Source organism: Garra rufa, chromosome 9, assembly GCF_049309525.1.
Source record: "Garra rufa chromosome 9, GarRuf1.0, whole genome shotgun sequence".
Lineage (NCBI taxonomy): Eukaryota > Metazoa > Chordata > Actinopteri > Cypriniformes > Cyprinidae > Garra > Garra rufa.
This window is the reverse complement of record NC_133369.1, coordinates 32,015,968-32,028,270: the sequence shown is the minus strand read 5'-3', so window position 1 is coordinate 32,028,270 and position 12,303 is coordinate 32,015,968. Positions and strand designations below refer to the sequence as shown.

Genomic DNA, 12,303 nt, shown 5'->3' with positions numbered 1-12,303 from the left:
TTCGGAACACTCTACACGTAAGACTCAACTAGAAACTGATTTCAAAAGAGTTTGACATTAGTATGTTGCTAAGTGAACAGCACAATACTCTACAGTGGTTATCAACCAGGGACCTTGTGGCCCACTAGAGGCCTTCAGCAAACTTTCAAGGAGGCCTCAGGATAACTTAAATATTTTTGAAGTGCTTCAAATACTGCAAAATTGGCTAGTTCAAAAATATCAGATTGAATCTGCCTGCAATTCAGTAGAGTATCCTTGACCTGGTTCAAACCATATCGCCCCTGCTTATGACCCTCATAAATTCTTGCCCTCACTGCTGCAGGCAACCGCTAGTAATTTAACCCTGTTTGTAGGTCTTCCTTTTCCTGTGTTTACTTTAATTGCATCCCCTTTAGCCATGGCTGCAATAAGGTAGTTCTTATCACTGAAGGCTACAGGCAAATTTGATTCATGATCTTGCTCAAAACATGCTTAACAAAACCTGCTGTTGATGGTGAAAGCTGAGAATTTGCAAGCATAAATATTCATTTGAAAGGTGCACATGATGACTTAACAGGACATTCTCGATTTATCTGAGCAGCCAGTGTAATCATAGGAAAGACTTCAGAACACATGACAGTAATATTAATGTCAAGATGCACAAATAATATACGAAACTGAAATGCAATCGTTTTCCTTGCAACCACCTCTTGGTCATGGAAATGGGTTTGTATGGATGAAGGAATCTATAAATGCAGACAGGACAGGAGTGGACTAATCGGTTTTGATAAATTGATCTCCTCGTAATGACTTTCTCGAAAGAACTGCTGTTTATACACCATGGCCTTTTCGAGGCCTCAGAAATACATTTTCCCTCAGGGTGCATACGATGCTGCCTTCCAAATGAGCTCATTTATTTGTTCCCGCCATATTGAGTTCAACCTGCAGCATGGGCTGAATTGAGCAATCTAATGCTAGGTCTTTTTCTCAATCTCTTAAGCAGTCTCCCATTTTCATTTTATATCTTTAATATCGTCATGCTCCTTCTTAACACGTTCTATGTTTTTCTCCTAAAGAGAGGTGGTATGGTTAAAGCACAAAACTAAAACTAAAAAGACACCCAAATCTGGAATGTTCCTGGAGAATAATCATGGTCATGTGGTCATATGAAAGTCACAAATCAAAACAGATTTCATTGCACTGCACTATATGAACATGCTTTCTCAAACCTAACCAGCTAGCTGAAAGAGTGCATTTGTCAGCTTAAGTATGTAAGCTAGCTTTCATGTTAAAGTATGACAGTGAGTTTGTCAGTTAAAGCATACATACAGTAGATGCATCTGTTCTAAGAGCAGATAAATGTAAACATCCGCCATATTGGAACGGTCAAAACCTGTCCATGAACACTCAAAAGCAAGTTGACTGTGCGTCTACAACCATAGTTATATCAGCAATAGAATTTAGTAGATGATTTTGCTAAACTAACTCTTACGAAAATTAACCATGGTTTTACCACAAATAAAACCAAAAAAACATAATCACTGTAATTAAACCATGGTGACCACAAATTAACCGTGGTTTTGCTATACTAACCATAGATTAACCATGGTGTTTGTAGTAAAACTGTGGTTTTACAAATGGTAACTAATATTTAAAAAAAAAAAGAAAAAAAAAAAAAGATTAAATAAATAAATAAATAAATAAATAAATAAATTATAGTTTGCCAGCTAAAGTACAATAAGTATCTCTGTTGAAAAAACAGCATGTGCTGGTTAGGTAGGTTTTGATGCTGAGATGCTGGTTTTAGCTGGTCCTTTGCTAGTTTCAGCTGGTTTATGCTGGTCTTTTGCTGGTTTATGCTGGTCCTTAGCTGGTCATGTTGCTGGTCAGGGATCAGCATAAACCAGCAAAGGACCAGCATAAACCAGCAAAGAACCAGCATAAATTGTCTAAGGACCAGCATAAACCATCAAAGGATCATCTTAAACCAGCATACCAGTATCAAAACCTACCTAACCAGCATATCCTGTTTTTTTCAACAGGGATTAGTCAGCTTTTAGGAATATGAGAGGTATCAGAGTGAGTTTGTCAGCTAAAGTATGTCAGCTAGAGCTAATGCTAAAGTATGAAAGTGAGTTTGTCAGCTAAAGTATCTAGCTTTAATGCTAAAGCATAATAAGTTAGTTATAGTATGTCAGTCATCTTTTATTCTAGAAAGTGAATTTGTCAGTTAAAGTATGTACATTACCTTTAATGCTAAAATATGATAGCAATTTTGTTGGCTAAAAAATCAGCTAACAATAATGCTAAAGTATAAGAGTGCATTTGTCAGCTAAAGTATGGCAGCTAGCTTTATATTCTAAAGTAAATAGAGTGTGTCAGCTAAAGTACGACCAGTATTAGCCAGCTTTTAGGAATACAAGAGGAGTATCAGAGTGATCAGCTAAAGCATGTCAGCTAGCATTAGTGCTAGAGTATGAAAGCAAGTTTGTCAGCTAAAGTAGCTGATGGGAAGTTAGCTCTAGTATGTCAGTTATATTTTATCTAGACAATAAAAAGTGAATTTGTCAGTTAAAGTATGTAAACTAACTTTAATGCAAAATATGATAGCAATTTCGTTGGCTAAAATATCAGCTAACACTAATGCTAAAATATGAGAGTGCATTTGTCTACTAAGTAGGCCTACGTCAGCTGGCTTTAATTCAAAAGTAGCCTATTATAGAGTTTGCCAGCTAAAGTATGTCAGCTAGGCCTAATGCTAAAGAATGAAAGCTAGTTTGTCAGCTAAAGTAGCTGGTTTTAATGATAAAGAATGATAGCAGGTTTAGTTGAATATCATTTATCTTTGATTTCAGAGAATGAAAGTGAATTTTTCAGTTAAAGTATGTACATTAATGCTGAAAATATGATAGCAATGTTGTTGGCTAACATACTAGCTAACACTAATGTTAAAGTATAAGAGTTGCATTTGTCACCTAAATTATGTCAGCTGGCTTTAATTCTAAAGTATTATAGAGTTTGCCAGCTGAAGTACAACCAGTATTAGCCAGCTTTTAGAAATATGAGAGTATCAGACAGAGTCAGCTAAAGTATGCAGCAAGCACTAATGATAAATTATGATAGCGAGTTTGTCAGCTAAAGTGTGCTAGCTATGGGTTATAAAGTGACTTTGTCAGCTAGAGTAGCTCTGCCTGAGAGCTTTTATGTTAAAATAGAGGAGCTAGATTTTATGCTAAAGTAGGTAAGATTGATTTTTTTTTGTTGTAGGATCTACATATATCGGGTATCGAGTTGCAACACTAATAAACACTGTTTTTCATCCTGTAAACTGTCACCTCTATAGCTCACTTCTGATTATGTTACAATCCTATGCTACAAATCTCCCTGGATCGCCCTCTGTAATCTAGTTCAGTACTGTCATTCTAAGCTGTATGTAAGAGGTGAAACCAATGATTTTACCGGTGGTCCAGAGGGTCCAGGTGGTCCTTTGCTATCCTGAGCACAGGTGCAGGCATGGGGCATGGCAGGACAGTCCTCTTCTACTCTCTGAGGGAAGCACAAACAAAACAACATGTCGTACACCATTTCAAACAGTGGCCTATTTCCTCACTAGGAATCTAACAGAACTTTATTTGTCCAAGCCAACCAAGGGTGTCTGTGCAATTCCCTCAAGTCATTAATTCGCAAGTGCACAAACACAGCAAGCGATCTGGAGATATTGTTCTTCCTTTCCATGGAGGACCAAGTCTATTTGTCTGCTACAAGACTACATAATTGAATTATCTGTAGAGTGGTCATGGATCTTTAAAGTTAGGGACGATTGCCAGAATAGCTGCTTTGAGATCACTTTGACAACTTTTTTTTTCAGCATTATATGAGCAGCCAAAATGATACAGGAAGAGAATAAGAGTCTAAACCAACAGCTCTACTGGCAGTACATAAATCCATCCATCACAGCAGAGAACCTTCAAAAATAGTAACAGCCAACTGACCCTTCACAGAGAGTTTAATTGACAGGGGATCTGACCAATTATAATGCTGAATCTGCCATTTTGTCCGACAAACAAGCCAGTCGACGTGTTGTTGGATTGCTTGTCGGATGTAGCAACAGTAATAAGTAGTAAGTAATAAGTAAAGGGGGGCTGGTCTTTGTGAAAAGTCATTAAAATGTTACTAATAGTCATTTTATTAGCTTTTTGTTTTAGATTAATCATTTGTTAGACTAAGTCACTAAAATGCTAAAAATAATATCGTGGAAAACAATTTAAACATTAGTTGCACAATGAGCTGATATTTTGACATTCTGATTCCATTACACAGTAATTTGCAGGAACAGCCAGAAGTTTAACGATAACTTCATCTTTACATATGTCACACCAACATTTTTGTAGTTCTGGTATTTTAACATTATGTGATACAGTTGAAGTCAAAAGTTTACATCCCCCTTTTAGAATCTGCAAAATGTTAATTATTTTACCATAGATCCATCTTTATTAAACTGAGGACAACTGAGAAACTTATTTGCAACTATTACAGAAGGTTCAAACACCCACTGATGCTCCAAAAGGAAAAACTATGCATTAAGAGCCAGGAGGTGAAAACTTTTGAACAGAATAAAGATGTGTACATTTTTCTTATTTTGCCTAAATATATTTTTTTCATTTTTCATTTAGTACTGCCCTTCAGAGGCTACAGAAGATAGTCATGTTTCCCAGAAGACAAAATAAGTAAATAATAAATAATAAATTTACTCTGATCTTCAAATTCTGAAAAACAACAGTCAGTTTAACTGTAATTTTTTAAAAATTCAACTTTTGTTAACAACAACTGTTTTCTCTTTTGGACTATATGTTAACATCTTTTATGTTAAATATCTTATTCAAGTCAGTACTAAATAAACAATAACATGCATTTTGTATCCCTAAAATAATTTATATTTTGCAGATTCTGAAAAGGAGATGTAAACTTTTGACCTCAACTGTATATAAATTAAATTAAAAAAAATATAAAGCAATCCTGTAACAACACCAACATGCACTATTGGTCTAGAGATTGAGGCAAAGAGGATAAATCCGCTATCCAGTTTGTACGTATTTTCGTTAGAATTCCTATGAATTTGCCACTTCGTAAAATACGTAAAAAAAAATTCAACAAATTGTACAATTTAATCCAAGTGAGGTTGTATGAATATGTACAAATTATCCACCTAGTAAAATATGTCTGAATTGTTGTGAGATAAGGTTGGATAAATGTGGATCAGTGCTGCTGTCCTAGAGGTTCAAATCCAACTCTTTATTTTAATAAACCAAATTTGTAGTATGCCAGTGGATGTATATCAAAAACAGAAACACATTTGTTTGTTGGACCTTTATTAGATACATATCCTGCCGCAAGCTATTTCATAAAGCTATTTCATATTAGCTACCCATGACAAAAAGTGGTGGAAAGACGCCCAGGGCGATGATGGTCCCCAGATAAGGCTGCAGCAGTTTAAAAGTTTAAATGCTTGTTACACTAATTAGTACATCAATAGACAATTCTAAAGTCATTATGCAGACTAAGTATTGGGTGCTGATTGGTTTTTACTGTATGTTTGAGTTTTACATTGTTGTTAAGTTATTAAATGTCTGATATTTCCTGAGTTTCACCAGTGATAGAACAGCAGTATTACTGTAAGCAGATTAGACTGTTTGCTGATTGTATAAAATGGATATATTATATAAAATACAGACTGGTCGGGACTTACCAAGCCTGGGAGCTCACAGCACTTATCCCGACTGGCCCATGATGTACTGCAGACGATGTCAAACATCTGGAGCTGAAACTGTGGACAGGATCATGCAAACGCACACAAACAGAGCAAATACTCAAGGCTGTTGAATAGCAATCACTCATTTAACAACAAATGCAACAGTCATGCATTATAAATCTTATCAACACAAGCATTTTATGAAGTCTAAACAAATAACGGGGGATCTTTGCTGAGGATGAGCAAAATCTAAATAAGCAGAAACTTTATGCATTTACTAACAGTCGTGCTTGAGATGCGTCTGATTATTTGTTTGGGCCGAATGACTGATTTTAATAGTTTTTCAACTTTTGCACTGTACAAACTCACATTACAACCCCCACCAGCATAATTACAAAGACAATTAGTCTCATCAGTTGCGCTGGCAGCCTCTGAGGAGAATAAAATCAGACGCACTCCTACACAATTAGACATAATGATCCACACATTCTGATGGAAAAACCAAAAGGCATAAAGTCTGTATTTACCATCTTGAACCCCATTCTTTGAATTCCACAAAATCATTATAAGGGTGAATCTGAGACGGCGATTGTGCTTTCAAAGGCCTCAGAGTTTCAGACCATCTTTAATAATTATCAGACTCCAAACAAAGACTTCTCAGAAACATTCCTGCTCTGGTATACTAAATTCTTTGTCTGTATGAGACAAAAACTTGTCCTGTTATGGTCTCAAATGATTCTTTCAGGCCTGGGTAAGACTCGTCTTTTAGGACTGAAGCTGAATGACTGTGGTCTTACTGGCGCTGAGTTATCTCTGCTTCCACGTGAGCGGACCATGCGTCCAAGAACCTCCACTCCATCAATGGTGATGTTCCCTGCGGCATTGATGGATTTCTCTCCCACCGTTTTGCAGTCGATCACCACTTTGGCAGCAGTTTTGCTGATGGCCACATGAAGCTAGGCAAGATAGAAAGTGATACATAACATTTAATGACAGATTATAATTATTTAAGGCAAAAGGTATGCTTCAGCAGACGTATTGCATTGTGTCACCACCAAACGAGTCAGACGCAAATGTATTTTGTAAATTTTATGAATTAAATTATAAGGAATTAAGGATTGGACAAGCTTTTATGTCTTGTATGTAAGTTCCCTATCAGTCAGTCTCTTCGACGTCTCGTCGAGACCGACGAATTGGGATCTCGCCTAGAGAGACCAATCTACTTCGTGTTTATACAAACGAGCCAATGAACATTGGCATGCATGATTGCAGCCAGCTGCAGCTGATCACAGCGTGAGCATATAATGTGCAGCAGGTGCATTGCATAGACAAGCTATCGCTTCGGAGCCGGATCAGTCTACACTAGACGAGTCATCGAAGCTGTTCTTTCTTCTAAGAAATCCAACGTCTCTTTTTCTTTTTGTGTTGGTGGCACGGCGCTTCAGTGGCGGTGGTCTTCCGTGTCGAGTGGAAGTACACAGCTGGTTTGCACCACCCACCTTCTGTGTTGCTGCGGCCATTTCCCCTGTGCGCTTCAGCACTAAAAGAGCAAGTTCCTAAGAGAGTGAATTTCAAAGAGACTCCGCGGGTGAACGTCTTTATAAAGACGAGGCTTCTACATCATGCCTTTTTCCCCGTGTGTTTCTGGATGCGGCCGTTTCCTGGCGCCGGGTGATGGCCACGCACACTGCCTCACGTGTCTGGGCACTCAACACGCTGAGGCAGCGTTCGTGGATGAGTCATGCCCCCGTGATGGAGGATGACCATCACAGAGTTGCGGACCAGACTCCACTTCCTGCAAAGGGGCGGGGTTCCAGTCCCTCTGCCCAGATCGAGCGTTCCTCCAGGCAAACGCCGGGGGGGCGTTACTTCTGGAAGCAGGGGGCTGTCCGGTCTGACGGTGACGGTGAGGAATTCCCCGCCGCTTCTATCGGCGGGGGTTCCTCCTTGCACCGACGCTCCGTCACCACCGGAGCTTTCAGGGGAGCGGGTTGGACCTTCTTTAGGGGTACCGCCTGTTACCTTTGGGGCTCCCCCCGACGAACAGATGTCGGTCGCGGCATCGGAGGGAGAGCCTGACCTTTCTGGGGAGGATGGCGGCACACTGTCGTCCGCTGGGCGGTCAGCGGTGCTGGATACCGACCCGGAGATGATGGCTATGCTTGCCCGGGCCACCGAGAGGGTAGGGCTTGAATGGAATCCTCCATCATGTCCCGATCCCTCCCGGTTGGATGATTGGTATCTCGGGGTGGCCCGCGCTGGTTCTCAGCGTCCCACCCCGGTGCCCTTCTTCCCGGAGGTGCATGAAGAGCTCACCCGAACGTGGACGGCACCTTTCACTGCCCGAAACCGCTCGAGTGGGACTTCCTCCCTCACCACCCTTGATGGCGGGTCAGCGCGGGGCTATACGGCGGTCCCGCCTGTGGAGCGCGCAGTCGCGATGCAACTGTGTCCGGGCGCCGCTTCCACTTGGCGGGGCAAGAATCCGTCGCTCCCTTCCCGGGCCTGTAGGCACTCGTCAGCTCTGATCGGCAGTGCCTATGCGGCCTGCGGCTCCGCTGGTTCCGCCCTTCACGCTATGGCGTTACTACAGCTACATCAGGCTCAGGCACTGAAAGACATGTACGAGGGTGGTCACGACCCAGAGGTTCTCTGTGAACTTCGCATCGCCACGGACCTCGCGCTACGTGCAACGAAGGTGACCGCGCGGTCTCTGGGTCGTGCCATGTCCACCATGGTGGTCCAGGAACGCCATCTCTGGCTGTGTCTGGCAGATATGAGGGATTGTGATAAAACCAGGTTCCTCAACGCCCCGGTGTCCCAGACCGGCCTCTTCGGCGACGCAGTGGAGAGCTTCGCCCAGCAGTTCTCCGCCGCCAAGAAGCAGACTGAGGCCATCAGTCACATCCTGCCCCGGCGTGCAGCTGCTGCCCCACCCTCGGCTTCCGCCTCCGCTCCACAGCAGCCACCGCAGCAGCCTTCACAACGGCGCCGTGGAGCCGGTCGCCGAGCAGCCGCCCAGCCCGTCCAGGCCCCCACAAAGACCAGTGGGAAGCGCAAGAGCAAGAGGCCCTGAGACGAGCGACCCAGAGATGGAGGATGCTGCTCTTCGGGAGATGGTGACCGCACCACTCCCTCCCCCGGAGGAGGCCCGGGCGGAGAATCTTTTGTTTGTTTTACCCAAATACTCGACAAAAGAGCAAATTTCTCTATCTCTGGGTTCCCACAGGGGACTGCGGGGAGCGCGCGGGTCATTCCTGCACTTCACCCGTCCTCCCCCCTCGCCAGCGAGCGACGATGGGCGGTTCGAGAGTGCTGCGAGACGGACTACTCACGCACCATCGGCTCATGCGCAGGTAAGCGTCTCACACACAGAACAACACACAGACGCTCTGACCCCGCTCCGGACCGGCAACGAGATGCCCGGACAGGGTCCCTGCGCCCCCTATCGCTGCTCCCCCGTGGGTACGTCGGTGGTCCCCCTGGTGCCGCTTCTACATTTTCTGGGTGCCTGGATAGAGCTTCCCAGCCGTTCTTGCTGGCTCCTTCGGACCATCAGACTCGGCTATGTGATTCAGTTCGCCCTCCCAAATTCAGAGGTGTCCACTTCACCTCAGTCAGGGCCGCAGATGCTCCCATCTTGCGTGCAGAAATCGCAACCTTGCTGGCGAAGGAAGCGATACAGCCGGTCCCTCCAGCCGATATGAGGATGGGCTTCTACAGCCCGTACTTCATAGTGCCCAAGAAAAGTGGCGGGTTACGGCCGATCTTGGATCTGCGCGTCTTGAACCGAGCCCTTCACAGGCTACCGTTCAAGATGCTCACACAGAAACACATTTTCAGATGTGTCCGTCCCCAAGATTTGTTTGCAGTGATCGACCTGAAGGACGCGTACTTTCATGTCTCAATTCTTCCGCGCCACAGACCCTTTCTGCGGTTTGCGTTCGAAAGCAGAGCATATCAGTACACAGTCCTGCCCTTCGGGCTGTTCCTCTCCCCCCGTGTCTTCACGGCGGCCCTTGTTCCTCTCAGAGAACAGTGCATTCGCATTCTCAACTACCTCGACGACTGGCTCATTCTAGCACTTGGTGCTCACACACCTCAGCCGGTTGGGTCTTCGGGTCAACTGGGAAAAGAGCAAACTCTCTCCAAAGCAGAGGATCTCTTTTCTCACTGATCACTGGACTCGGTCAGCCAGACAGCACGCCTCACGCAGGAACGTGCTCAGTCGGTGTTGAACTGCCTGGATACGTTCAAGAGCAGGACGGCGGTCCCACTGAAACAGTTTCAGAGGCTCCTGGGGCATATGGCAGCAGCAGCGGCAGTTACACCGCTGGGGCTGCTCCATATGAGACCGCTTCAACACTGGCTTCATGGCCGAGTCCCGAGGAGAGCGTGGCTACGCGGTTCTCACCGGGTTCAAATAACACCGGCTTGCCGCCAAACCTTCATCCCGTGGTCAGACCTCTCATTTCTACGGGCAGGAGTACCCATAGAACAGGTCTACAGGCATGCTGTGATACACACGGATGCCTCCACCACCGGTTGGGGAGCCACGTACGACGAACAGGCAGTTTCAGGGGTTTGGACAGGCCCCCAGCTAACTTGGCACATCAACTGCCTCGAGTTGCTTGCAGTACGTCTCGCCCTGATCCGACTCAAGGGGCACCTACGTCGCAAACACATACTGGTCCATACGGACAACATTGCAACCGTTGCGCACATCAACCGGCAAGGCGGTTTACGCTCCTGTCACAACTTGCCCGTCATCTCCTCCTGTGGAGTCAGAAGCATCTGAGGTCGCTTCGTGCCATTCACATTCCCGGGTCGCTCAACCGTACGGCCGACGAGCTCTCACGAGCTGCGCTTCCCGGAGAGTGGAGACTCCACCCCCAGTCGGTTCAGCTAATTTGGAGACGCTTCGGCGAGGCTCAAGTAGATCTGTTCCACTGCCAGCTCTTCTTCTCCCTGACCGAGGGAACACTCGGCACGGATGCACTGGCATGCAGCTGGCTGCGGGGCCTCCGCAAATATGCATTTCCCCCAGTGAGCCTTCTCGCACAGACATTGTGCAAGAACAGGGAGGACGAGGAACAGGTCCTTCTGGTAGCCCCTTACTGGTCCACACGGACCTGGTTCCCCGAAGTTATGCTCCTCGCGACAGCCCCTCCCTGGCAAATTCCTCTGAGGAAGGATCTTCTGACTCAGAGATGGGGCACCCTATGGCACCCGGGGCCAGACCTCTGGAAATTACATGTCTGGTCCCTGGACGGGACGCAGAGGTTCTAAGTGACCTACCCCAAGGGGTAGTTGACACTATCACTTCGGTGCGAGCACAGTCTACTAGACATGCCTACGCCCTAAAATGGAACCTGTTCGTTGATTGGTGTTCCTCCCGGGGAGAGGACCCCCGAAGATGCCCGATCAGAGCTGTGCTTTCCTTTTTGCAGCAAGGGTTGGAGCATAGGCTGTCCCCCTCAACCCTGAAAGTTGGTAGGGAAGCATGACCTGGTCACCAGGTTCCTTAGGGGCGCCAGAAGGTTAAATCCTACTAGGCCCCACTCCGTGCCCTCTTGGGACCGGTCACTAGTGCTCACAGCACTGCAGCAGGCTCCCTTTGAGCCTTTGCAGTCAGTAGAGCTGAAGTTTCTTTCAATGAAAACTCTGCTCCTGCTTGCATTGGCTTCCATCAAGAGGGTAGGAGACCTGCACACATTTTCGGTCAACGATTCGTGCCTAGAGTTTGGCCCGGCGGATTCCCAGGTAACACTGAGGCCCCGGCCCGGTTATGTGCCCAAGATTCCCACTACTCCCTTCAGGGACCAAGTGGTGAGCCTGCAAGCGCTGCCCTCGGAGGAGGCAGACCCAGCCCTGGCTTTGCTTTGTCCCGTCCGAGCACTAAGATGCTACGTTGACCGGACACAAAGCTTCAGGACCTCAGACCAGCTCTTTGTGTGTCATGGAGGCAGGCAGAAGGGGAATGCCGTCCCCAAGCAGAGGATGGCCCACTGGATAGTGGATGCCATTTCCCTGGCCTATCAGGTTCAGGGTGTGCCCTGCCCCCTCAGGCTGAGAGCACACTCGACTAGGAGTGTTGCATCCTCCTGGGCGTTGGCTCGTGGTGCCTCGCTAATGACATTTGTAGAGCGGCGGGCTGGGCGACCCCTAACACATTCACGAGGTTCTATAGCCTTTGTGTAGACACAGTCTCCTCCTGTGTTCTCACCTCAAACGGATAGAGGCACAGAGAGGCCTCGGGTGAGCTTGCTATATTGCTCCAGAGTAACCTGAGAGTAGCTCTGTCGAGTTCCTCCGCTCAGCTTGGCAGCCCACCTAGCGGAACGTCAGGCGTCAGGCCTTCACTCGATGAATCCTTCAGAACCGGTAGAGGGCTAAGCTCTATGTAGAGACTTAACTGCATCTCTTACGATTTCCACACTACGCCCTAGAGGCTGTATGTTTCCCCGGTAGATCTTCTACCAGTATATGAGGGTTCAATCACCTCCAATCTTCCATATAAACCTGAATTGAGTTATATGTGTATTGCTCCGAACCTCCTATTGGAAGGACGTGAG

The 12,303-nt window shown here is 45.8% G+C and overlaps 1 protein-coding gene across 1 annotated transcript in view; it reads right to left on the bottom strand.

Moving 5' to 3' along the window:
• The window catches only part of col14a1a (collagen, type XIV, alpha 1a), a 207,893-nt gene that overhangs the window by 32,652 nt on the left and 162,938 nt on the right, over positions 1–12,303 (bottom strand). Inside the window, exons 39-41 of the mRNA XM_073847829.1 lie at positions 6,526–6,684; positions 5,726–5,803; positions 3,439–3,525 (exon numbers count right to left, since the gene is read on the bottom strand). Coding sequence (XP_073703930.1) covers positions 3,439–3,525; positions 5,726–5,803; positions 6,526–6,684 — 324 coding nt within the window. The remainder of the gene's footprint in view (positions 1–3,438; positions 3,526–5,725; positions 5,804–6,525; positions 6,685–12,303) is intronic.